Source organism: Peromyscus maniculatus, chromosome 2, assembly GCF_049852395.1.
Source record: "Peromyscus maniculatus bairdii isolate BWxNUB_F1_BW_parent chromosome 2, HU_Pman_BW_mat_3.1, whole genome shotgun sequence".
NCBI classification, from domain to species: Eukaryota; Metazoa; Chordata; class Mammalia; order Rodentia; family Cricetidae; genus Peromyscus; species Peromyscus maniculatus.
The window spans coordinates 156,382,282-156,408,785 of record NC_134853.1 but is presented as its reverse complement, the minus strand read 5'-3'; the positions used below and the strand labels follow the sequence as shown (position 1 = coordinate 156,408,785).

The 26,504-nt window shown below is 54.0% G+C and overlaps 1 protein-coding gene across 6 annotated transcripts in view; it reads left to right on the top strand.

Moving 5' to 3' along the window:
* Alpl (alkaline phosphatase, biomineralization associated) overlaps positions 1 to 25,823 on the top strand; it is a 56,379-nt gene extending 30,556 nt beyond the window's left edge. For all 6 annotated transcript variants that reach the window (XM_015999295.3, XM_042272125.2, XM_042272126.2 and 3 more), the window contains exons 2-12: positions 5,398 to 5,551; positions 10,320 to 10,439; positions 12,750 to 12,865; positions 13,777 to 13,951; positions 14,517 to 14,692; positions 17,690 to 17,833; positions 19,545 to 19,614; positions 20,791 to 20,925; positions 23,757 to 23,948; positions 24,273 to 24,392; positions 24,902 to 25,823. In XM_015999295.3, the coding sequence (XP_015854781.1) occupies positions 5,491 to 5,551; positions 10,320 to 10,439; positions 12,750 to 12,865; positions 13,777 to 13,951; positions 14,517 to 14,692; positions 17,690 to 17,833; positions 19,545 to 19,614; positions 20,791 to 20,925; positions 23,757 to 23,948; positions 24,273 to 24,392; positions 24,902 to 25,167 (1,575 nt within the window). In that variant the 5' untranslated portion in view covers positions 5,398 to 5,490 and the 3' untranslated portion in view covers positions 25,168 to 25,823. The remainder of the gene's footprint in view (positions 1 to 5,397; positions 5,552 to 10,319; positions 10,440 to 12,749; positions 12,866 to 13,776; positions 13,952 to 14,516; positions 14,693 to 17,689; positions 17,834 to 19,544; positions 19,615 to 20,790; positions 20,926 to 23,756; positions 23,949 to 24,272; positions 24,393 to 24,901) is intronic.
* Positions 25,824 to 26,504: the final 681 nt, after the last annotated feature.

Sequence of the window (26,504 nt, the reverse complement as noted above, 5' to 3'; positions counted from 1 at the left end):
AACCAGAGAGCCGTATCTCCAGCTCCTGTATTAATGTAAACTTATTTATATGGGTTGTGTGGGTGAGACAGCGTGTGTGCTTATGTGCCACGGTGCATGCGTGAAACCGAGGACAACTTGCAGGAGTCAGCTTACACCTTCCACCATGTGGGTTCCGGGACTTGAACTCAGGTCATCAGGCTTGGCAGCAAGCGCCTTTATCTGCTGAGCCGCCTCACTGGCTGAATCTATTTGTCTCGTACAGTGCTGGAAAGTGGTGACAGAGGACAAATCTGGATTGCTGGGTTTAGCCATGGGGATTGCTTGATGACAGGAGACAGCACAGGCTTGGGTGACAAGGCGGGTCTCCACCCTAGTCACGGCAGCGTGGAAGGAGTCTATTCTTGGGTCAGACCTCAGCCTTTGCTTTACACTTGAGGAAATGGAGGGGTTGGGGTTGCCGTAGGAATCTTGCTGCTATTTCTGGATTCAGAAGCCCTATGGTCAATGTTCAGCTCTCCATCGGCTTGTTTGTAAGCACAGGCTAACCATGTCTCCTCTCAAAGTCTTGGTCTAGTCATCTGTCACGGGAGACAAGTAAAGTTTCCTCTTTGCTCACTGCAGAAGTTAGTCATGGGCTGCCAGGCCGGTGGTGGCGCACGCCTTTAATCCCAGCACTCGGGAGGCAGAGGCAGGCGGATCTCTGTGAGTTTGAGGCCAGCCTGGGCTACCAAGTGAGTTCCAGGAAAGGCGCAAAGCTACACAGAGAAACCCTGTCTCAGGGAAAAAAAAAAAAAGAAGTTAGTCATTGGAAATCCCATACCGGGCCGTCACCTCACATTGACTGTGTTCCCAAAGGGCCGCTTCAGCCTTAGAGACCGTAACACACTTGCAGAGAAGTCCCCATGCCATAGAGTAAGAGATGGCTTGCTTTTCAAACCAAGCCCAAGGGCAGACCTGCACCTCATCAGTAAGCAGACAGCACCTGAACCTCAGCAATTCCCATGGGTCCCCTTCCGGCTCCACACCTACACCTTTGTACTGTCTTATGCCACCCTATCTAGAGGAATAAGTACCCGAAACAAAGGGGTGCTGCGGTCTGTGTGCTTCTTCTGTTGATGCTGGTGTGTGCTTAGGTTCTGGCTTTCCTGGCTCAGCCTCACATGGATAGGGGCATGTGGACAGCACTGTCAACCATGAGTTTCCAACTCCTCTGTGTGGTGGGCTGGACACACGTAACAAGGCTGGCATAAAATAAAAGGGTCCCGTGGCAGCTGTATGGTGCTCAGCTGTGTTGGGTGATGCCAGGTGCCCAAAATTGCATCCATTGACACTCTTCCGGCAGTGAATGGCCACCTCAGTCCTTCCTAGGAGCACAGATAATCGAGGTAAAGCCTTAGGGCAGCAGTTCTCAACCTGTGGATTGCAACCCCTTTGGGATCATTCTTGAAAATTTTTAAGGACCAGCCTTAATAATCTCCTTCCCAGGGGCCCAGAAGAGAAGCTACAAATGGCGTGAATTATTTTTGGGAAATGAATCTAAGTACACCGAGCTCTTTGTCCATCTACTTTATTCCTCTGGGATAAAATTCTGTCTACACAGCTTCAATTCTGCTCTCATGCCTTGCTCCTTTCTTGCCTGACTTCTCTCTACATTTATCTGCTGTCCCCTCTAGGTTCTATCTTAATTCTCTCATCTTAGTTCTGCCCCTTCTAGGTTCTCATCCATCTAGTTCTTTCCCCTATCAGCTCCTGTCCCATCTCCTTCTTCCTCATCTTGTTCTTCCCTATCTGGCTCTTCCTCATCTCCCACCTTGTCCCTCTAGTTCTCTCTTCTAGCCCTTCAATCTAGTTCTTCCCATCTCAGTTCATTCCCCTCCAGTTCTTACCCATCTGGTTCTTCCATTCCCTTTTCTCTTCTCTGTCCGGTCCTCCCAAGTCTCTGAGGCTTACAGTTATATACCCATGCAATAGCAATGCCCTGATTAAAGCAAGGTCACCAGGCTTGAACTCCCCCAGGGTCAAAAGGAGGGGCAATAAGATCCACATAAAAGAGCAGTAATTGCCAGCCATCATCTGCAACCCAAAAGGGAAGTGACTAATGGGGAATAGAATCAACTGAGGGCTAAATTCCGTTAATAGCTGAGTAAGGGGATTTTATGTGCTCAACTAGACTCTTAGAAGTGGTTAGGTAAAGTGTTAGGAGTCTATCAGTGACGAGTGAAAATAAAACTGCCTTGTTTTCCTTGGCCCCGTATCTGTCCAAGCTATCTTGGCTACTGCTTTCTGGCAGGGCCGGGGAGTGTACTCGGTGGCTGGGCAGCCTGAGTCAGCTTGATGGACCTGTAAGTAAAGACCCTTTAGTTGTGAGTTAATAGTTAAAGGGAGATCTAAAACTAGAGATAAGACTTTGGAAAGGAGAAAGTTAAGCTTAATTAGCACATCTGCCAGACCTTCTCAAACAGGTAGTCTGGGTGCTTAAGTCTGTTCTTAGAGATACTTTGTCCGGGGATGGTCCTGGCCGGATGCTGCTAACGACGATAATGACAGAAAGGCCTGAAATTAGGGATCCTGGCTGCGTTACTGCACAGAAGGTTATCTGAATATCCCTTAGAGGGGAAATGGTACCCAATGAATGATGGAAAAGCTACAATAGCACATTAGAAATTCATAGTAGGAAATGGCTAATAATCAAAAGCCAATATCACCAAGACTCCTTGAGTCTCAGCTTGACCTGGAAGGCCCTTGGCTTCTTCTAGATATTAGCTTGTCATAATTAGCTGAAATCTTACTTCATATATTTTTGTGGCTTACAATAGATAGTATATCAGATATTTACATTATGATTCATAACAGTAGCAGGATTACAGTTATGAAGTAGCAATGAAATAATGTTATGGGGTTGGGGGTCACCACAACATAAAGAGCTGTTTTAAAGGGCCGCAGTATTAGGAGGGTTGAGAACCACTGGAGGCTGCCAGTGTAGTGGCTGGAATGGACCAGGAAAGAATTATTTTGAAAACAGAGAAATGCATGCTAACAGTTGAGGCTTTGTAAAGTTGGGGGGAATGTGTTGGACTTCGTCCTGAAAGGGATGACTTCAGATTTAAACAGCTGTGAATAATATTATAACACAGTAATATTTTTATGACCACTTAATGGATTTTCTAATTTTAGGACTTGCTATGAAATTATTTGGCACTATTTTTTTTATGTTTATTTATTTATTATGTATATAGTGTTCTGTCTGCATATCAGAAGAGGGCACCAGATCCTATTATAGATGGTTGTGAGCCACCATGCGGTTGCTGGGAATTGAACTTAGGACCTCTGGAAGAGCTCTTAGCCTCTGAGCCATCTCTCCAGCCCCTTATTTGGCATTTAAAATGAGTTAAAACAATTATTTTTAAATTTAGCAATCACCTGAGTTGACCTCAGAGATAAGTGCAGTTGGGCACTAGATAGAGAGGGTGTTTCCTCCAGATTTCTACCTTCCTCTACCCGCCTTCCTACACCAGAGCCTCACCTTCTGGTAGATTGGTGGCTTATCTGTCCCAACACCTTTCTCACCATAGAATTTTGGTCATTTCTGTTTCCCACCACAGAAGAGATAATCACATCCGAGCTTGGGCTGATATGGTAACATTATTTCCCAACAAAGCACTTGATAGTTAAAAATCACACTGTAGCATCCTTAGCCAGACGGTTAGACATTCTGTAGCTAGCTGCCTGTGATTGCAACAACATGACCTCGGTTAAAAACATGCTTAAGCCATTTATACATACTCATTTTAGGCAGCTTGGGAAAAAAAATTAAGAGGAAATAATTCCTAGTCTTGCCACCAGAGCAAACTATCAGTTAATGTTTGCTGTCTTTCTTCTAGTCCTTTAAAAAGTGATAGCGCTCCCACCTTTAATCCCAGGCAGAGGCAGGCTGATCTCTGTGAGTTCAAGGCCAGCCTAGTCTACCAAGCAAGTTCCAGGATAGCCAAGACCGTTACACAAAGAAACCCTGCTGAAAAACAAAAACAAAACAACAACAAGGAAGGAAGGAAGGAAGGAAGGAAGGAAGGAAGGAAGGAAGGAAGGAAGGAAGGAAAGAAGGAAAGAAGGAAAGAAGGAAAGAAGGAAAAGGGAAAGAAAAAAATTTTTTAAAAAGTTTTAGGTGAGCTGAGGGTATTGCTCAACTGTGGGAAGCCTGAAACCCAGAGTTTGATCCCCAGCACAGGGGTGGGGGGTGGGGTGGAGGTGGGGAGCAGATGTATTCTTCAAATGTATTCTTGTTGTGTGTGTGAATTCAGGAGTGCCATGGTGCATGTGGGAGGTCAGAGGACAATGTGGGAATCAGAGTCTGTTCCCTCCTCCCACCCTGTAGGTTCCATTCAGGGACTGCACCACGGAGTCAGGCTTGAGGCCAGTGTCTTTACCTTCCGAGCCACCTCCGAAGTCCCAGGGGACCTTTCAAAGTTGGTTCTCCTCTTCCACTGTAGCTTCCGGACATCAAACTCATGCCCCCGGCCTTGTTTGTCTTTTACTGCTGAGCCAGCTCCCCAGCTCCAAGGCAGACTATCTCAACAGATACCCAGTGCAGAAGTTGTGCCCGGGGCCAAGAAGCCTGTGGGAAGCTGCTTAGGATATTAGTCACTAGGGAAAGGCAAGCTCAGACCAAAGAGCCTGAATTCTAACTCAGCGGCAAACAATTGTCCAGCTTGCACGAGGCCCTGGGTTTGATCCCCAGCATTGACCCAAAAAAGGAAAAAGGAAATAATTGGGGGAGATGCAGAGAAGATCATAAAATAAAATAAAAATCAAAGTCAGCTGCTGAGGCAAACCCATGTAAGCCCAGCACTTGATGGGCATAGGCAGGAGGATCAGGAAGGAGTTCAAGGTCATCCTCAGTCAGTCTGAGCTACATAGACACTTCTGCTTTTATACCTCTGATACTTCCTTGAAGAGAATGGGGCAAATATTGGTGTCCTGGGGACAAATACCCTTGGGAAGAAACTGTTCTACCCCTGCTGCGTGAGACACACAAAGGCCATGGACTCAGGTGTAGGCTTTACTTCTTGAGGTGTGGTCCATGAGCCTGAGAACTTCCAGAATAACAAACTCTGGGCTGGGCCTAAGGCTGCCGTGACTGGCAACCCCAACACTGGCCTCTATCAAAAGTATGGCGTGAAAAGCCTGCCCTTGGGACAGGCTAGCAGCCAGGAAGTGGGATGGTATTTTATTTGCAATACAGATGCATTTATGCTTGCCCAACTATCCTTGTGATTCTGTTCCCAGAGTGGTAGCCCAGTGCCGGGCTTTTGGTGTTCAACGAGTTCTTCCTGAATGAATCAAGGAACAAAGGCCGGGATGAAGAAACGGCTCCACGGTTGCACCCACTTACCTTTTTTCTTCTTTTCTGACTTCTAGAATCGGAACGTCAATTAACGGCTGACACCACCAGGCCACCTCTCCCCACCTACCCGTCTGGGCTCCAGAGAGGAACGGGTCTCGGGGTACATCATGATCTCACCATTCTTAGTACTGGCCATCGGCACCTGCCTTACCAACTCTTTTGTGCCAGGTAGGACAGCGGGACTCAGGTGGAAGGAGCGGGTAGGCGGGGCTGGATGAGAGTGTGGTCGGGGTTCGAGGTCATAGACTCATCCCAAGTGTTGAGGAGATGGCAGCCAGGCACTCAAAGCAAGACCCCTCAGCTTGCTTTTGAACTCCCTTCAGTGGGAAGATGTGTGTGTGTGTGTGTGTGTGTGTGTGTGTGTGTGTGTGTGTGTGTGTGTGCCTGCAGAGACCTGAAAAGTGTACCACATCCCCTGGAGCTGAAGTTAAAGGCAGTTGTAAACCACCCCACATGGATGCTGGGAACCCAGCTCTGGTCCTCTGAACATGCAGTGTAAACTTCCTAACTGCTGGTCCATGTTTCTATGGGAATTTCTTTGTTTTACCCATGGAAGCATTTCCGTGATGTGGTATTGTATTTAACCCTTTCCATGCTGCAGGTGATCCACTAATTCTGGATGAGTTTTTGTACCAATGTTTTATGCTCTCAATTCAAATCTCCGGCTCAGACGCAGGCTGTCTCTCCCATTCCATCTCTTGCTCCACCTGAGTCACAGCTGACCCTGTGTCTGCCCTGGCACCCCCAGAGTTCTTCAGTTACCCCTGTTTACTCCTCTGATCTTTGATCTTCCTTTGAAGTCCTTCTGGGGATTTCCACCACTCTCCTTTCCGTTCTTGCGTTTAGGGACCGGGGTTAAGTTGTTTCTCTTTCTCGGCATTTCTTTCTTCTTCTCCATGTATATCTGTGTTCCGTGTACATGCAGTGACCATGGAGGCCAGGAGAGGGCCTTGGGTCCCCCGGGACTGGAGTTACAGACAATTGTGAGCCACCATGTGGGTGCTGGAAATCAAACTGAGGTCCTCTAAAAGAGCAGCCAGTGCCGCTAACCACTGAGCCACCTCTCCAGCTCTTCACCTTATTTCTGAGATGAGGTCTCTGAACCTGGAGCTCACCTTTTTAACTAAACTGGCTGGCCAGCAAGCCCTGGAATCCACCTGCCTTGGTTCCCCAACACTGGGATTACAGATGCGTGTTGGGGATCTGAACTCGGGTCCTCCTGCTTTCAGAACAAGAACTTTAGCCCTGAGCTCCTTTTTCCTGGCATTTCTGCAGCTGGAGTCAGCAAGGAGAGCCCTCCTTGGCTCCATCCATCATGTGGCTGAAAGTCCTGCCTTGCTCTCTGTGAGCCTCAGTTTCCCCATCTGTCTGGTGGAGATAATGCCGCTCCTCTTTGGAGCCATTAAGGGGTTGCAGGGACTGACTCGGCATCGGATGAGAAGTGAGTTGGCAGAGAATGCTGCTTTCTGCTCTTAGGAACTCCCTGGTTTCAGCAGAGGAAGATGGGGCTGCAGAGTGTTTGCTCCACAGTGGTGGGGCTCCCAGACCAGCATGCTCTCTGGAGGCCAGTGAGGCCCATCCATGAGCACCCTTGGGAATCCAGGTTCCCCTGGTCAGGGTCCCTGCTTCTCAGCACACACAGGCCACCTGGATGTGAGAGATGAGCCACAGATAGAAAAGGAAGAGATAAACAAAGCCAACCAAACAGAAAAACCCAACTGGGTCTGGGGAGATGGCTCAGTGGTTAAGAGCACCAGCTGCTCTTCCAGAGGACCCAGGTTTGACTCCTAGCATCTACATGGCAGCTCATAACCATCTATAAATGCAGTCCCAGGGGACCCAATAGCCCCTTCTGGACTCTGTGGACACCAGGCACATATGTGGTACCCAGACATACATACATGCAGAAAAAGTACCCATATACATTTTTAAAAGCAACAGATGGAAAAGATCTACTATTATTCAACAATTTAATTTTCATTTCTCTTTCTAGCCATTTAAAATAAATTTTAATTATAGTTTATTTATTTGTGTGTGTGTGATTGCACGCATGTGCGCGTGTGTGCATGCATGCACACGCATTCATATGGGAAGATCAGAGGACAACCTGTATGAGTCAATTCTCTGCTTCTACTTTATGGGTCCCAGACATAAAACTCAGATCAGCTGGCCTGGCAGCAAATGTCTTTGCCCACTGAGCCTTCTCACCAGCCCTGTTATAGCCATTCTCTAAGGAGAATGTCATGTTGTTACACTGTCTGCTTTTTATAATTAATTATAACTAACAGTAAAGAGCGTAAATCTTAGCTGTCCAGAATGATGGGCTTTCATATATATATATGTTTGTGGAGGCACTGTCCAGATTAGGGGGACATTCCCAGGCATAGGACAGAGACTAGCTTCTCAGTGCCCCTCCCAACAACTCCTTCCTGGTGCCAAGCATCATTCTGTATGTTCTGGACCCCATACAAGTGGATTCATGCAGTGGGTACTAATTAGTACCTTAGGACATCATGTCACATCCTGGGCATCGGTCCCCGCCGTTTGTCCCCTGAAACAAAGGCCTCCTGGTATTCAGTCATCCACACTGTTATTGCTTAACACTGCCAGATCTTTGGCAAGGAGGTTGGTTTGGTGTTGACTCAGCCCTTCCTAGAAGCAGGCCCTGGAGTCCTCTTCGGATTCCCAACCTAGCGGAGACCAGTTAGAATGGTGGCAGGGCCAGGGTTGAGAAAGTCATGGGCATGGGGCAGACTGGCGTCAGTCAGGCCCAGTGTCTGCCTGACTGCTGGGGGTAATGGGCATGTGGTCAGAATGGGCTGAAGTTCTTTGGAGGCTCTGTGACCAGGGACGTTCTGGGGTGTGTGAGGAAGAGACTGGAATCACCCAGGTCTGCAGAAGCAGTGATCTGAACCATTGACCTAGGGGCTGGGGAAATGAGGGCTCAGCTGATAAGGACCTAAGTTTGGTCCTCAGCTGCCATGTGAAAGGCGAGATGTGGGGGCATATGCTTGTAACCCGGGACCGGGGAGGTGGGGACTGCAGGGTGCCTGGGGCTTGCTGTCCAGCACAGCCAAATCAGCTCCAGGGCCCAGGGAGAGACCCTATCTCAAAAAAACGGGGGGGGGGGTATCTGTTATATATAATCTTATGACCCCCATCACTAGCTCCCCATTCCATTCACCCTGGTCAAAACTAGAGGAAAGAACTTACCCAATGGCCAGAGCTGGACAGCAAGGCCCAGGCCTCCAGGTTCCACTGGGGGTCTCCACTGTGAGGTGTGAAACTGGGGGTCCCAGCAGACACTTCTAAAACAGAAGGGCTTAGGGACGAAGACATCAGGCAGTATTTGGGGTGCAGGACATATGAGAGGAGATCGTGGAGGAGGCTGGAGGCTGGGAGGCCCAAGGGTTGAGGTAGAGTGTAGTCCGCCATCCCTGGGTTGTCCGTAGTGGCCATTGCTTGGTGACCTGAATGTCCTCAGGTCTCCCCAGCAGCTCATTTTTGCTCTCTTCCCTTCCTGCTGGGAGGAAGTGATGCCCCTCCTATGAAGTCGCTGAGAAGGGACAGGAGATGTGTGTGTTCCGAGCTCTTGGCACACAGGCTGGGATCCACACAGGTGCCAGGACAGAGTAGCTTCACGTGGTCCTGAGAGGCAAGTGTGGGCCTGATCAGGCTGGACCGTGTGACCATAGCTCCAGCCCACAGACAGACACTGTGACCCTGGACTGGACCCTTCACCTCTGCTGGCCTCTGTCTAACCCTGGCCAAAGTGGGAGGTCTCTGGAGGGGGCATCCATACAGGGCCTTCAGCCTTGGGCTTCTAGTTCTGTGGCTGGGGCCAGTGGGGCCAGGGAAACCCAGAAAGGAAGCCTTGTAGACAGTGGAGACCCTTCACCACTTCCAGAGATGGGACCCGAGGGGTCTCCTAGGAATACAGGGTTTGAAAAAGGTGAAAGGGCATCTGCAGACCCTCTGTGAAGCAGGTAAGTCACTCCCACATTTAGTGCAATCCTCAAACAGACCCTGATAGCCAGGCGATGGTGGCACACACGTTAATCCGAGCATGAGGGAGGCAGAGGCAGGCGGATCTCTGTGAGTTAGAGGACAGCCAGGACTACAGAGAGAAACCCTGTTTCAACAACAACAAAAAGCCTGAGCAAAGGTACAGGTAACCCATTTGACAGGTGAAGAAACTGAGGCTCAGGGAAGTGATTTGCCCAGACTACCACAGCTATGGGTTGGTTACTACAGGAGATAGAAACGGAAAGGGGAGGAGGAAGAGGAGAGACTCCAGCTCTTATTAACTCTAACTAAGGTGCTGGCCCGGGGAGGCAGTGAGAGTTGGAGAGTGAGGCGTGGGGCAGAGCCTCAGCCAGTCCCTTCCCAGCTACCCCAACAGGAGTGCCTTGTCTGTACATGTGACGCATTCCACCCAGGGCGAGGCTTGCTTTCCAGCTCCGCTCTCAGGGTTCTCACAAGATGCCCCAGTCCTGCTGAACCCGCTGTAATGAACAAGCCAGCTAGAGTTTATCATTGATGGCTGATTACCTCTAGGGATTTGGGCAGTGCTTTGTTCCTGTAAAGAGGTTAAAGATTACCCTGCTGGCTGCTGGCTGTGGCTGCACCTGCTCCCTGCTGGGTGAAGGGCAAGTGTGGGTTTCACAGGGAAATCTAACTCTGCCAAATTCGTTCATGCTGTGTGTCTTTGGGTGAGTCACTTGGTGTCTCTGATCTCTGGTTTCTTCATTTTGAGATGTGTGAAGATGCAGGTGTCCCCAGGCTTCTTTACAGGGTTTGCCTGGAACCTGTTCACAAACCTCCACTGCCTCCTCCACCTTAAGATCCTCTCGTCCCCCAGCAATGAGCTCCTGGGGGTTCTGTATTGGGAAGGGATAGCCAATCCCCACATAACCAAATGACCACCCCTCTGCAGAGAAAGAGAAAGACCCCAATTACTGGCGACAGCAAGCTCAGGAGACCTTGAAAAACGCGCTGAAACTCCAAAAGCTCAATACCAATGTGGCCAAGAATGTCATCATGTTCCTTGGAGATGGTGAGGCCGGGGATGGTGGGGCTGGGGAAACTGAGGCTGGGAATGGTGGGGCTGGGAATGGTGGGGCTGGGAATGGTGGGGCTGGGGAAACTGAGGCTGGGAATGGTGGGGCTGGGGAAACTGAGGCTGGGAATGGTGGGACTGGGAATGGTGGGACTAGGAATGGTGGGGCTGGGGAAACTGAGGCTGGGAATGGTGGGACTAGGAATGGTGGAGCTGGGGAAACTGAGGCTGGGAATGGTGGGGCTGGGGAAACTGAGGCTGGGAATGGTGGGGCTGGGGAAACTGAGGCTGGGAATGGTGGGACTAGGAATGGTGGAGCTGGGGAAACTGAGGCTGGGAATGGTGGCGCTGGAAATGGTGGCGCTGGGGAAACTGAGGCTGGGAATGGTGGGACTGGGAATGGTGGGACTGGGGAAACTGAGGCTGGGAATTGTGGCGCTGGGCAAACTGAGGCTGGGAATGGTGGGACTGGGAATGGTGGGGCTAGGGAAACTGAGGCTGGGAATGGTGGGGCTGGGGAAACTGAGGCTGGGAATGGTGGGACTAGGAATGGTGGAGCTGGGGAAACTGAGGCTGGGAATGGTGGGGCTGGGGAAACTGAGGCTGGGAATGGTGGGGCTGGGGAAACTGAGGCTGGGAATGGTGGGACTGGGAATAGTGGGACTGGGGAAACTGAGGCTGGGAATGGTAGGGCTGGGGAAACTGAGGCTGGGAATGGTGGGGCTGGAGACAGTGAGGCTGGGAATGGTGGGGCTGGGAATGGTGGAACTGGGGAAACTGAGGCTGGGAATGGTGGAACTGGGGAAACTGAGGCTGGGAATTGTGGCGCTGGGCAAACTGAGGCTGGGAATGGTGGGACTGGGAATGGTGGGGCTAGGGAAACTGAGGCTGGGAATGGTGGGGCTGGGGAAACTGAGGCTGGGAATGGTGGGGCTGGGGAAACTGAGGCTGGGAATGGTGGCGCTGGGAATGGTGGGGCTGGGGATGGTGGGGCTGGGGAAACTGAGGCTGGGAATGGTGGCGCTGGGAATGGTGGGGCTGGGGAAACTGAGGCTGGGAATGGTGGGGCTGGGGAAACTGAGGCTGGGAATGGTGGGGCTGGGGAAACTGAGGCTGGAAATGGTGGGGCTGGGGAAACTGAGGCTGGGAATGGTGGGGCTGGGAATGGTGGGGCTGGGGAAACTGATGCTGGGAATGGTGGGACTGGGATTGATGGGGTTGGGGAAACTGAGGCTGGGAATAGTGGGACTGGGAATGGTGGGGCTGGGGAAACTGAGGCTGGGAATGGTGGGACTCGGGAAACTGAGACTGGGAATGGTGGGGCTGGGAATTGTGGGGCTGGGGAAACTGAGGCTGGGAATGGTGGGACTGGGATTGGTGGGGCTGGGGAAACTGAGGCTGGGAATGGTGGGACTGGGGAAACTGAGACTGGGAATGGTGGGGCTGGGAATTGTGGGGCTGGGGAAACTGAGGCTGGGAATGGTGGGGCTGGGAATTGTGGGGCTGGGGAAACTGAGGCTGGGAATGGTGGGACTGGGATTGGTGGGGCTGGGGAAACTGAGGCTGGGAATGGTGGGACTGGGGAAACTGAGACTGGGAATGGTGGGGCTGGGAATTGTGGGGCTGGGGAAACTGAGGCTGGGAATGGTGGGGCTGGGATTGGTGGGGTTGGAGAAACTGAGGCTGGGAATTGTGGCGCTGGGCAAACTGAGGCTGGGAATGGTGGGGCTGGGGAAACTGAGGCTGGGAATGGTGGGACTAGGAATGGTGGCGCTGGGAATGGTGGCGCTGGGGAAACTGAGGCTGGGAATGGTGGCGCTGGGAATGGTGGCGCTGGGGAAACTGAGGCTGGGAATGGTGGCGCTTGGAATGGTGGCGCTGGGGAAACTGAGGCTGGGAATGGTGGGGCTGGGAATGGTGGGGCTGGGGAGACTGAGGCTGGGAATGGTGGGGCTGGGGACAGTGAGGCTGCGAAGGGTGCAGCTGGGGACAGTTACCCTGGGAATGGTGGGGCTGGGGCATTGGAGCCTGAGACAATGGGTAGCTAGAAAGGATGATTCCTGGTAGCAAGTGAAAGGGCCATGTGGAGGAGGGCTCTGAGAGATAGATTTAGGAGAAAGGACCAAGCTGTGGTCCCTGAGAGTCCTGCAGGAAAGGACAGAGATTCCGTCCCATGGCATTTACAGAGCCCTGCCCTCTCTCAGCTGCCCCCTGCCCTGACTGTCTTGGCACTGAACCAGAGAGCTCTGGATGCCTGGGAAAACTGATTGGCAGGCCTGAGAGTCTGAGCTGTCTGTCTGCACACAGGGATGGGCGTCTCCACAGTGACGGCCGCCCGCATCCTTAAGGGCCAGCTTCACCATAACACGGGGGAGGAAACGCGGCTGGAGATGGACAAGTTCCCCTTTGTGGCCCTCTCCAAGGTGAGCTCTGGCCCAGGTCCCTCACACCTCCTGGGTCGAGTGGTCCCACAGTGGAACCAGGACAGGAGCAGCCATTCCCAAGGTTTTTTGAGGCTTTTCGCACATTGATCTAGATCCTGTTGGTGTGTAACATGCCCAGGAAACAATACGTGCAGTCTAGCTTGCCTCTTTCCCAAGCTGCAGGTGTCCATGTAACCAACACCCACCTGGCTCTTGCAACGGAACATAGACCTGCTCTCCCCTGAGCCGTGTCTTGTCCTTGTCACTTCCTCCACTGACAGTAGTCACTGTCCTGACCCCTACACCTTTGGTTGTGACTGCTCTTGTGTTTTTGTAAACAGAGTCAGCCTAGCTCCCACCTCCCAGGTTAGATTACCAGTGTGAGTCATTCAGTACCCTGCATGCCGGGGGGCAGCTGTGGTTATTGGGGGACGGTATATAATATAGCAAGCTCCTCCTGGCAAGGCTTCTTCTAGTGGATGAATGGGGGGGCTGTAGTTTCTGCACCTCTGGGGAGCTCTCAGGCTCATGGAGGCCAAGAAGGTAGGCCTATAGGATCTCCCTGGGAAGTCTGGACATAGTGGTGACCATTTGCAGGGGCAGCAGAGAAGCCACATTGGTCTCTCAGACCCACCGTCCCCTCCCGGCATCCCCTCCCCTCAGGGACATTTTTCCTCTCCCTTTGCCCGACCCACCTGCTCCCCACCCTTGGCTGGATCCACAGACCCTGACTCAGAGGGAAACCTTGAGTTCTGCCAAGGCATGGGAAGCAGGCAGCTCGGTCAGGTGACCTTCTGCTTCCGGGGGGGACCTCAATGAGCAGCAGCACCCCTCACATGTTCCCTTGATGGGAATGGAGGTGGGGTGTCCACGGTGGGTGCCCGTCCCCTGACTCTCCCTCCCACCCGCAGACATACAACACCAACGCTCAGGTCCCCGACAGCGCGGGCACCGCCACGGCCTACTTGTGTGGCGTGAAGGCCAATGAGGGCACTGTGGGAGTGAGTGCGGCCACTGAGCGCACGCGGTGCAACACCACTCAGGGGAACGAGGTCACCTCCATCCTGCGCTGGGCCAAGGATGCTGGTGAGCCATCACAGGCAGAGCTCCTGTGACTGTCTGGGTCTTAGTCTCCCCGTCCGTGCGTGGGAGGGTGGAAGCAGGCTCTCCAGAGCCTCTGGCTCCCCTGGGTAGGGGGCCCAGGGGAGCCCCTTCTGAGCTGAGGGGTCTGTGCGCTTCACTACAGAGTGGGCACGACTGTAGTGAAGTTCTGAGTGGAGGTCAAAGCACCGAGTCAGGGCCAGCCTGCAGCAGTTCAGAGTGACTGCTCCTTCCTTCTGCCCCAGGGACTTGGAAGGCAGGGTGACAGAGCCCTTCGCTCTCCATCTGAGGCCCCTTTGGGGCTGCCTAGGGCTTCCTTTAGTCATGGGCTTCACAAGTCATGGATGCAGGAGAGGACCTCAGCCCACCTCAGGTACAGGGAAGGGTGTTCAGCTGCATCTGCCTTCAGGCAAACTAGGGAAACTGAGGCCCAGGCAACCAGAGGAACTGATTTTTTGGGAGGCAGTCTGTGGCAGGGAGGGGGAGGTAGAAGTCCGAAGGGACTTCCTTATCTACGAGGTGTGCTAACCTCTCCTGTCCCACACCTCAGGGAAGTCTGTGGGCATCGTGACCACCACGCGGGTAAATCACGCCACCCCCAGTGCAGCCTACGCACACTCGGCTGATCGGGACTGGTACTCAGATAATGAGATGCCGCCGGAGGCTCTGAGCCAGGGCTGCAAGGACATCGCGTATCAGCTAATGCACAACATCAGGGACATTGATGTAAGTGGGAGCACCAGGCATGGACGGGGTGGCAGGGTGGGGGACAGTGAGGTGCTGGGGCGGGGGGTGGGGCTTAGGCCCCGGATGGCCTGGGAAAGGCCGGGGTTCTCCACGCACCTGGGAGAGCTCCCAGACCATTAGGGGATTTGTGGTTGGGTCAGGCACCCACTGGAAGGTTTCTCTGTGAGGCACACCATCATGTGGCTGCCACACCCTGCGAACGGAGTGCCCAGGGATTATTCCGTGAGTTAGGGCCTGATGCTGCTCCCCATGCCCGGTTCTCACTGCCACCTACCTCCCTGGTATCCACTGACGTCTGCTGCATACACTCAGTATACACTGATACACACACACACACACACACACACACACACACACACACACACGGACACGGACACAGACACGGACACGGAAACATGGACACACGGTGTGGTCTTAGGGATGGCCTGCCCTCCGTATTCACGCTTGCACAGAGTGGCACGTGCCTGCACACAGAGCTGACATGCCCAGGAAAGGTCCAGAGCATGCCATGCCTCTCCCACCCTTTCTCTGCTCTTGGCCGCCTGCTTCTGTGACCCTGTGCCGTTACCCAACCTCTCTGAGCTTCCCCTTGTACAACCCTTCTGCCAACTGGACCTGCTCCAGCAGCTCACTGCAAGAACGAAGTGAGTAAATCCCAGCTGAGTCTGGCGCAGAGCCTGCCCTGTGAGTGTGAGCGGCAGCCCTTACATGTAGGCCACCTGTCCTTGACGCACACACCTCAACACCCCCAAACACGTTCTTACATGCAGGCCTCAGCTCTTGGGGAGAACTTCTGAATTGTTCTCTTTCTACTACAAGGGTTGACCATGACTTAGGCCCGTTGAGCCTGAAATATGGATCCATTGAGGCTCAGAGAAAGCCCTCAGATCCAGGTGCCGTGTCTCCCTGCCCTCCTCAATCTCCCTCCCTCTCTCTCTCTCTCTCTCTCTCTCACACACACACACACACACACACACACACACGCACACACACACACACGCACACACGCACACGCAGGCACGCGCGCTCTTTTCCAAGTAGCGGGTGAAGCGCTGCCTTCGGGACCACTGGTCCTGTTGACTCCTCCTAGGAAAGAGTCACCTGGGACACAGCCACCGGTCTGGCTTTATCTCCACCTTCCAGGCAGCCCTTCCCCTCCCTTCCCCTCCCACTTCCCACCTGCCGGCTCCCAGGGCTCCCAGGGTGTGCTGCAGGAGGCCAGGATGAGGTCATGTGTGAGAACACTGGTCCCAGCTAATTACAGGAACTCTTTAGCCAGCTTGGCCAGCGAGAGGCACTTTGGGACAAGATGCTTCGGACGGAGGCAGCGAGGGAGCTGGGGTCTCCTAGAGCCGTGAGAGCATGAGCTAAGGAGTGGGAAAGGAAACCCTTAAGGCCCCCTCTGCCCTCTGTCACCACTGCTCCAAAAGCCTCCCAGACCGTTCATGAAACGAAAATCGTGGTGTCCACTCTGAAAACAAATATCTTGAGCTTTAAAGAGAGAGAGGGGAAGACACAAACCTAAACCCCAAAGGCGAACAGCGAGCCTGTTATTTGGGACTTTAATGAGCCCGTGTGAAGTCTCCGTTGGGCTGGGAACCAAGCGCTCCCGGCAGGAAGATTGGGGGCTTCAGTTCCACTCTGAGAATGTCAAGGGGTCAGGTTCTGTGGGAACAGAAGGCGCCAGCGACCTGGAGTCCTTTCCTCCCCATCCCAGTCTGCACTATCCCAGTTCCTTGCCACATGGTGGGGACAAGACCTGGCCTCCTTAGGAATGAATCTGTGCATCTTCACTGTCCTCTTCTGTAGGGACATCTTCCATTGTGGGGTCCCCCAGTGACCCTGGATGACTGCCTTTCTTCTCTGGACAGCCATTCCCATTTTATAGACTAGGAAACTGAGGCCCTGCAAAGTCAAACAAACAAACAAACAAACAAACAAAACAGGCCTTTGGTTAACAGGCAGTAGAGTCAGCTCTTTACTTCAGTGTCCTTGACCTTCCTGGCTGTCCCTGGGGTACTTTCCCCAAGCCCACTGCCAGTTCAGACACCCATCTCTCTCCTTACCCCGTAGAACCCTGGGAAATAGAGTCGAAGGTAGAGAGAGAACTTTGCCCCATCTGGGGACAGTGGATCTCAGGTGGCAGCCAGGGGCAGCAGCTTGGGCTGTTGCCCACGGTGACAGGAGGACACGGTATGGTGGTCACCATGGGCTGTGGCTGTTATGTTCTTGGCCGCTGCTTTAAAAATAGTTAGGACTTCAAACATGGATTCCCTAGGCAAACAAACAACCCCGCGTCCGTCTGCCCGCGCATGCCAGCCACAGTGGATAAAATTAGCCTGGCGGTGATTACACAGACGTGAGGCTGGCCCATGTTTGCCCAGGCAGTGGGCTGGTTCCCAGCTGGGCTGCCCCGAGACCTCCCTGGCCGAAGCCACTCACTGTGGGAGAAGAGACTCCTGGGGGCCCCTTCCTTGGCTTAGGCGTACAGCAGAGCCATCAGGGGCTTCTGGGAGAGAAACACTGGGTTCTGGGTTTGAATCTTATCCGTGTTGTGCGCCACTGTGTGGCTGAAGAGCAAGAAATCTCATCTCTGTGCTCGTGTCTAATCGAGAAAATGCTGGCCGCTTCCCTTGCAGCTTGGGTAGGAGGCTGAGTGAGTTACTCTGTCTTAGTGGCTCCGGATCTGGCACACAGTAAATGGTCTTTCCTCCACAGGGGGTGTTAGCCAGGTGGGGTAAGCATTCAGGAACACTGATGTTCCACCTAGAAGCCCCAAACCACAGTTCTGCTAGATCAGTGATTCCATCTCTCCAATCTGAACAAGCAGAGGCTGAGAGAACACTGGCCCAGGACCTACCTGCTGGGCAAGCATCCACATCTCCACCCAGACTCTGGTAGTTGCTTTCCAGGTTGGGACCCCTAGGGCTTCTGGACAATTTAGAACCCTGGTTGTGATGGCTGTGTGTCCCTCAGGTGATCATGGGGGGCGGCCGGAAGTACATGTACCCGAAGAACAGAACTGATGTGGAATATGAACTGGATGAGAAGGCCAGGGGCACAAGGCTGGATGGCCTGGACCTCATCAGCATTTGGAAGAGCTTCAAACCCAGACACAAGGTAGCCAACGGCTGCAGATGGGGTCAGCTGTGGGACCTTGGGCCACGGGACCCCCACCCATGTCTCAGATGTCCTCTTCCAGTGAGGGTCCTGTTCATTCTATCCCTTACCGACCCGTGACTGACACTCCTGCTCCCTGCAGGGAGGGCACCAAGGGGGATGGTGACAGGGTCAGGGAGTCACCTGGATGGGCCCCAGGCAGGCTGGCACCTACAGGGGCACACAAACACAGGGAGTGCTGTGGGCCTGGATGGCAGGAAGTTGGGATCTACAGGCACGCAGAGAGGATACCACAGAAGCCGTGAGCAAGCGAGAGACATAGGGGGAGGCAGGGCAGGGCAGACAGATCACAGGCCAACACAGCTGAACAGAAGCTGTACGAGCGAGCGAGGTGTAAAGTCCTCAGAGCACATCCCCTGGGCCGGGGCGTGGGTGGGCTGGGAGGCTGGAGCAAGGTCAGGCCAGGCCCTGGTTCCTCCCAGCGGCCTCTGGCCCTTTAAATCTGCCGCTGTGGGCCAGCGGGGCAGCTGGATCTGGAAATGACTGTGGTCAGGGCTGAAGACAGTGGGGAGCAGCCGGGCAGCCGCTCTGATCTCACTCTGGGGTTGGGTTTCTCAGGGTTCCAGGGCGGTCCCTGGGGAGGCTTGATGGGATGAGGCTGAGCTAAGAGTGTGGTTGGTGCTGAGCTGGGGACAGCCCCATGCATGGGTACAGGGTGTGCGAGTGAGCGACTTTCCCCTCTAGGGCAGGCTTGGACAGGCAAACCAAAGAAACACCACCCCCCTTCTTGCCTCAGTTTCCACGATCAGGGCCAGCAAGCCATCCTCTTGCCCCAGGACTCTGTATAGACTCCTGGCATGGGGAGGGACCCGTACTATGGTTCTGAGCCCTGCCTGATAGGGTCCCTGTTCTGGGCATCAATAGTATGGCCCGGAAGTGGTTCTCAATACCCTGATGTATGTGTGCCTCAGCATCCTCATCTGTAAAATGGGGACAGCTTGAGAGACTGCTGTGGGGATTGCCTGACACAGCAGGGCACTGGGGACCTGAGCCTGATTCTTGTGTCCCTTCTCCCGTCCCTTCTCCCTGCTCCCAGAGGAGTATTGGAGTATTGGAAAAACAAAACAGAAACAAAAACCTGCTCCTAAGGCCACTGCCCAAAGAAGGCAAGGAGCTCTCTTGAGGACACAGCAAATTCTTCACAGTGTGGGACCACACACCTGGGCCCTGGATAATCCACACCGAGTCTCACCCTGTGTTCCTGTGCTCTGGGGAAGGGGTGGGACTCCCAAGGCACAGCAGGTGGACTTCACTCCTGCCTGGCTCTCCAGGGACCCCCAAACACCACTCCTTCCTTCCTGTAGGCATTCAAGGTCTCTGTGGTCTCATTTTTACCCTGTGACACCCTTGTGGGAAAAGCAGTTCCCTGATCTCAGGTGGATCAGTTTCTACTTTGCCTTCAAGACCCCCCCCCAAAAGGTATCACCTCCACCAGGAAGCCCTCCTTGATCCAACCCCCAGGATCCTCATCTACCCGGGTTATACATGATAATCCCTGTATATCTGTCGTTTCTTGAGTACAGAGAAGGTAGGTGCTCAGGGCAGGATGTTAAATGATGCAGGGAAACGGAACCACCCTGACTTTGAGGCCAGCCAGGGTTGTCCCCCGTATTTCCCAACCTGCACTGACGCAGCCCTTCCCACCCCCCAGCACTCCCACTATGTCTGGAACCGCACTGAGCTGCTGGCCCTCGACCCCTCCACGGTGGACTACCTCTTAGGTAAGTAGAGAAGGTGGGGATCCCATGGCTGGGGCTGTAAGAGGCAGCCCCCCACCCCCATGCAGGGCCTTTCCAGAGGGAGGAAAAGAGGTGTTGAGCTATTCAGGGAGATGAGCCCCAGTTGGCAAAAAAAGCCAAGATCAGAGAGGGAGCGGCACATGGCAGAGTCAGGACAGAACCAGCCAGGCAGCCCCTGCCAGTCGTCAGGGTGACCCCTGCTCCCCAGAGAGTGGTGACCAGCAAGGAGAGTGGGCACTCCAGAGGCCTATTGGCACAGAGGCCAGCTTGCCCGCAGGAGGGCCACAGGGCCTGAGCTGTGGGCGGCTAGTGGCTCCTGCTCCCAAGATGCTCGGGGAGGCGTGGCACTGGGCTTCCCGTAGCTGTTGTTCAGCCGTCGCATGGTGACGTCGTCGCACAGTGACCGGGTGAGAGGTGGCTCTCACATGGGAGTAGCCCAGGGCCAGTGAGCAGAGCAGACAATGACCCCTAAGTTTCTGCCGCTTCACCGCACAGGCCGCTGTGCCCTCGGACCTCACCTACAAATGTGCACACGCTTATGTTGCCCCTCTGAGCCCCGTCCAGAGTCCAGTGCCTCAGAGATATGGTGCTGTGTCCTCTCGGGTTTGAGTCGCAGATCTGCCCTTTCACCTGCTGAAAACAACAAGTTGTTGGGCCACTCAGAGCCTTTGTCTCCTCCTCCTCCTCCTCTGAGAGGTGGGCCGTAGACACCGCCCCCCCCCACCCTGTGCCCCTGGTCAGGTGAGCTGTAGACCCCATGGCCCTCGTGAGGTGGGCTGTGCGGATAATGAAAAGTCTTGCCGGGCGGTGGTGGCGCACACCTTTAATCCCAGCACTCGGGAGGCTGAGGCAGGCGGATCTTTGAGTTGGAGGCCAGCCTGGGCTACAGAGTGAGTTCCAGGAAAGGCACAAAGTTACCCAGAGAAACCCTGTCTTGAAAAAACAAACAAAAAACAAAACAAAACAAAAACACCACCTCTTGAGTCCCGTTCTGGATCCACACAGTCTCCCAGGCAAGATTCCCTCCCTGCTACATTTGCCGCAAGTTGAGCGTAGGGGTTTGTATCACTTTGTATCCTCTGTGACACCCCAGGTTCCTTGGGGTCCTCCCTGCAGGTTCAGGACTCCTGGCACCCACATTCTTGCCTTTGCCCACAGGTCTCTTTGAACCCGGGGACATGCAGTATGAGTTGAATAGAAACAACCTGACCGACCCTTCGCTCTCCGAGATGGTGGAGGTGGCCCTCAGGATCCTGACAAAGAATCCGAAAGGCTTCTTCCTGCTGGTGGAAGGTAGGGCCCGATGGAGACTAACCTTTCAGAAACGTGACGGGTTAGGCGGTGGGATGGTACAGTTTTCAAAGAGAACTGCCAGTTTAGGGGTGAAGAGAGAACTGCCTTTCCACCAACCCAATCTGAGAGGGCTTCCTGGCAGAGGAGGCAGCCGTCTCCCTTTGAGCCGTCTTTCTCTGGACCTGGCTGTGGAGGGCCATCCAGCCTCTAAGCATCACCCATGCAAAAACAGTTCCACCTGCGCTCAGGGTGGAGAGATGATGGTGGGGTTCTCGTCCTTATCCACCACAGCCATGGGACCTTCACTAAGCATGTGTGTAAAATAAGGCCAAAAATTGTCCCCTGTCCTAGAGCGGTGACTCAGCTCCGTTGTGCTCAGAAGTGTAAAGCAAGGACTGAGTGTTGGGGCAGATGAGTCAGTGAAGTGCCTGTCACTCGAGCATGGGGACCCGAGTTCAGATCACAAAACATCCCGAGAAGTCAGGCGTGGTGATGAGCGCCTGGGCGGCACTGGACGGGTGGAGATGGGTGGGTCCCCGAGGCTCAATGGCCAGCCAGCCTAGCTGAATTCATCACCTTCAGGCTCACTGAGGGACCTTGTCTTGAAAAAAATAAAAAATGGAGGTGGAGGGGCTGGAGAGATGGCTCAGCAGTTAAGAGCAAATATTGCTCTTGCAGAGGACCCGAGTTCAGTTCCCAGCACCCACATCAGGCACCTCACAACCACTTGTGTCTCCAGCTTTGGGGGATCTGACACCCTCTCCTGGCCTTCGTAGGCACCCCCTACACACACAAACACACACACACATGCACACACACACACACACACACACACAAAGAGAGAAAGAGGTGGAGAGTTGGGGGAAAAATCTTGAGGCTGGAGAGATGGTTCAGCAGTTAAGAGTGCTTGCTACTCTCCCAGGAAGCTTGGTTCCCACACCCACATCAGGCAGCTCACAGCTAACTGCCTATAACTCCAATTCTTGAGGAGCTGATGCCGTGTTCTGGTCTCCATGGACACTGCATACATGTGCATAATTGTGTGTGTGTGTGTGTGTGTGTGTGTGTGTGTGTGTGTGTGTGTGTGTGTACAATTAAAGTTAAAAATAAAAGCTTGGTGTGGTGGCACACACCTTTAATTCCAGCACTCAGAAGGCAAAGGCAGGCAGATCCCTGAGTTTCAGGCCAGCCTGGTCTACATCGTAAGTTCAAGGCCAGCCTGGTTTGTGTAACAAGTTCCAGAACAACCAGAGCTACACAGTGAGACCCTGTCTCAAAAAAAAAAACCAGTAAATAAATAAAGTACTTTAAAAATAAATAAAGGAGAAAGTGATTGAGAAAGGACACGTAGCATCCATCTCCAGTGTCTACACACACACACACACACACACACACACACACACACACACCCAGAACTAACAAGCACATGAGCCCTGGGGGGTAGATAATGAGAGTGAGGCTTCAGTGTTTCCATTGCTACCATTGTAATTACATAGGAGCCAAAGCGACAATGGGAAGTAACAAAGTTTCCAGAATCTTCCAGAATTTCAACAGCCCTTGCCCTCTGTGGTCCCTTGCATGGCCCTGCTGAGATATTCATGTACTCACCCCACGCAGACATGTGGGTGTGTCTGCACACATACACACACACACACACACACACACACACACACACACACACGAACACACGCACACACACATGCACACACACACATCCCCAATATACACATGCTTGCTCAGGCCCCTCCATCTTCCAGAGACCAGTGGCCACCACCCCAGCTAGGCTACCTTCTTGCCAAGCCCTGGGGTTCCCACCAGTGCAGCGGTCTGGCCCCTAAACAGGCCTCCGATCTGAGGAAGCGCCAGGAACCAGTGGTGGTGAACACGGGTCCCCCGGGAGTGGTCCTCTTTGAGAGCAAGGCCAGGCCAGCCTGCTCCCAGAACCACAACAAAGAGAAGGCCAGCCTGCCTGCCCTGCCAGCCAGCCAGGCCAGCAGCGAGGGTGAAGTCAGTGGGGGGGGAGCTCCGCCTGGAGCCCCAGCTCTGCCTGGAGCCCCAGCTCGGCCTGGAGCCCCAGCCCAGGACCCTCTGAACTGGAAGTGACCACTAGGTGGCGTCCCACGGGCAGATAAAGAAAAGCAGTTGCCAAGGGCCTGCATATATACTCCACGGGGCTAATATTATGAGATTCAACCTTCCATTGGCCTTTCTGGAAGGCCACCATGACACTTCCTAGACATTTGGGGGCTTGTGCCACCGTGAAGTCCATCCAGAAGTCCCCATGCTTTCTGCTTATGTGTTCATGAAGGAAACAGAACTAGGGGCTTTGGAATGAGTCAGACCTGAGCTCCTCCTATCCAGTACCCCTCTGGGAATGAGCCCCCTCCCCAGGCTTCCTCGGTTGCTCTGTCTACACACAGGGCTGAATCACCATGCCCAGGGTTGCTGTGAAATCTTTGTCGTGCCCAGCACACAGTAGGGACTTAAGCACACAGTAGGGACTTGTGCATGCTCCCCTTCCCTTCCCTGGCCTTTGCTGAGCTGGGAGCCGAGGGATGGGGGAAAGATCCCAGCGCTGACCCTGCAGTTCTCCCTTGACTCGGTCACTCTGCCTTCTCCACATGGGCCTGTGCACCACATTCTCCTCGCCCGCCCTCTGAAAGCCGCTCGACTATGTGCGATGCCCGAGGTGGACCTGGGGAGTCCCCGATGAAGGTCATTGTCATTCCCTATCAAGGAGATGTTAAAATGATGACAGTGTCCTGGGGCCTGTGGAGGCATGGCTCCCTCCCCTGTCACCTCATGGGAGGCCTTTGTCGTGATGTCCCTAGGAGGCAGGATTGACCATGGACACCACGAGGGCAAGGCCAAGCAGGCGTTGCACGAGGCAGTGGAGATGGACCAGGCCATTGGAAGGGCAGGTGCTATGACTTCCCAGAAAGACACCTTGACCGTGGTTACTGCAGATCATTCCCACGTTTTCACTTTCGGTGGATACACCCCCCGGGGCAACTCTATCTTTGGTGAGTAGGCCACTTCCTGGGGGTGTGGGAAAGCCAGCAAGGTGGCTGGGATCCCGTGAGAACTGAGGAAGAAAAATGAGATACTGGTGACAGGCGGGAGAATACAAGCGAGCTGAGCAACTGGGTGATGGGTGGGCGAGCAGAGAGAGGGTAGATGCATGGGGAGGGGAGACATGATGGGGGGTGAACGGCATTGGCATTTGGAAGGTAGTTTGGGCTTCTGAAGGATCACAAGGGATACCAAGTCACAGAGCCCGAAGGGCTTGGGTAGGGAGCTTCCGACCACACTTCCAGGTGTGACCTTGGGCCCCCTTCCCTCCGCAGGTCTGGCTCCCATGTTGAGTGACACAGACAAGAAGCCCTTCACAGCCATCCTCTACGGCAACGGGCCTGGCTACAAGGTGGTGGACGGTGAACGAGAGAATGTCTCCATGGTGGATTATGGTGAGACCACCAAGGCCAGGGCTGGGAGGGGAAAGGGTATCCCTCCAGCATGGGTTGATGTGGTCCTGGAGAAGCCCAAATTTGAGTCAGAGCCTCAGTCTGGGTTCTCTCCAGGACTTTAGCAACTTGGACACATGATTTCACCTTTCTCGGCTTTAATTTCTCCCGTGAAAGGCTTTTTTTGCCTTCTGGGGACTTTACCCCGGAAGATGAAATGGGTCTGATGAGCCTAGCCTAGTGCCTGGGCTGTGTAGGTACCGTATGTGTTTTAGTGGATGGATACTCTGTAGGGGCCAGAGAGTGTGGTCTTCTGGGTCAGGCAGGCTTGAGTTTGAACCTACTTGCCTCTGATGAATTACTCACCCTCTCCTGCCGCCACCACCCTGGGCCCTGGCTTCCTCTTCTGTGAAAAGGTCCTGCAAGCCAGTCTGGGGGTGAAGGAAAAGGGGGTGCTTCTCTTACAGCATTGAGGCCCAGGCAGGCACTCAAAAGATATTTCTGGCCTACAGCTCACAACAACTACCAGGCCCAGTCTGCTGTCCCCCTGCGCCACGAGACCCACGGTGGGGAAGACGTGGCAGTCTTTGCCAAGGGCCCCATGGCACACCTGCTTCACGGCGTCCATGAGCAGAACTACATCCCCCACGTGATGGCGTATGCTTCCTGCATTGGGGCCAACGTCGACCACTGTGCCTCGGCCCGCTCCACGAGCAGCCCCGCCCTAGGGCCCCGGCTGCTCCCACTGGTACTGCTTCCCCTAAGCACTCTGTTCTGAGTGAGGGCCCAGGTCCCGCAAGCCCACAATGGATAGCCAGCTCCCCTACCTATGTGGCCCACCGCCTGGCAGCCCACACGCAAGGGAGAGGCCCAGGCAGCCTCCAGCAGGAACAGAAGGTCGCTGCCTGTCTTCCGTCCGGAATCCTTCATGGGCTGGAAGATTCCAGGCTCTGTCTGTACTCCCGCCTCACTAGCCTTTGGCCAGCAGGGCAGGTCTCTCTTGGGCAGGCAGGGCACAGACTGCACAAATTCCCAAAGCACCTTATTTTTCTACCAAATATATTCTCCAGACCCTGCAACCTCCACGGAACATTCCAGATCTGACCTTCCCTCCCCTCATCCCTTCCTTTGGGTACACTGGGCCCCATAGTCATGGCCTGTCCCCAAGCCCAGCCCTTCCTGGAGGGGAGACCAGGTCTGCTCAGGATGAGACTCCCAGGAAGCCACCTCCGGGGTTGGCTGTCTCCCCAGGGTGGCCGCCGGACAGGACGCACACTCCCCACCCAGCTCCAGAGACACACGCCAGCCCTTCACTGAAGCGGTTCTCCTGTTTGGAACAGCAAAAAAAGAAAAAAAAAATTAATTTCTCTTTTTGGTGTTGGTTTAAAGGGAACACAAGACATTTAAATAAAAACGACCCAAATATTTCTGAGACCAGAGCTGAGTCTTTGTGGTCAGTGGGAAAGAGACCAAAATAGGCCCATCACTCAGGAAAGAACTGGACTTGGGTCCCAGGGTAAGCGCATGGGGAGCAGGGAAGTCGGCTCCTGCCAGGCCAGGGGCTTCACGGCTGACTCACCAGCTTCGAGGACGGCGGCGTGAATCTCTGACTTTGTGTCTCAGTGCCCTGCTGTATGGCAATGGGGGACAACCCCCTTGTGGGTCACTGTGAATTGAAAAAGAAGAGTCTTTGGTCTCTAAACCCACAGCAGGGAAGGCTTCAGTGACCTGGGGCACCTTCACAGCATGATACTCACAAAATACATGGCATAAGCCTGGCGCCGTGTGGCACGCCGCCTTCAGCAAATCCTGAGCGCGTGTCAGGCGCGGTACAGTAATTGCATGGCGGTGGCCAGTGAGACGGCTTAGTCCGTTAAGCCACTTGCCTCACAAGCCTAACAGCTCAAGTGTGATCCCCAGAACCCATGGGAGGTAGGAGCAGAAAGCTGGCTCCGCAAAGTTGTCCTCCGACGTCCCACACGTGCTGTGCGGCCCATGCTCACACACGCAGTCCTAGAGGATCGTGGTGAGTGGGGTGGACATGTGTTTCCCCTTGCACAGCCTCGAGCGCCCTAGCAACCGATCTTCCCATGCCCACTTCGCATGGGAATGCTC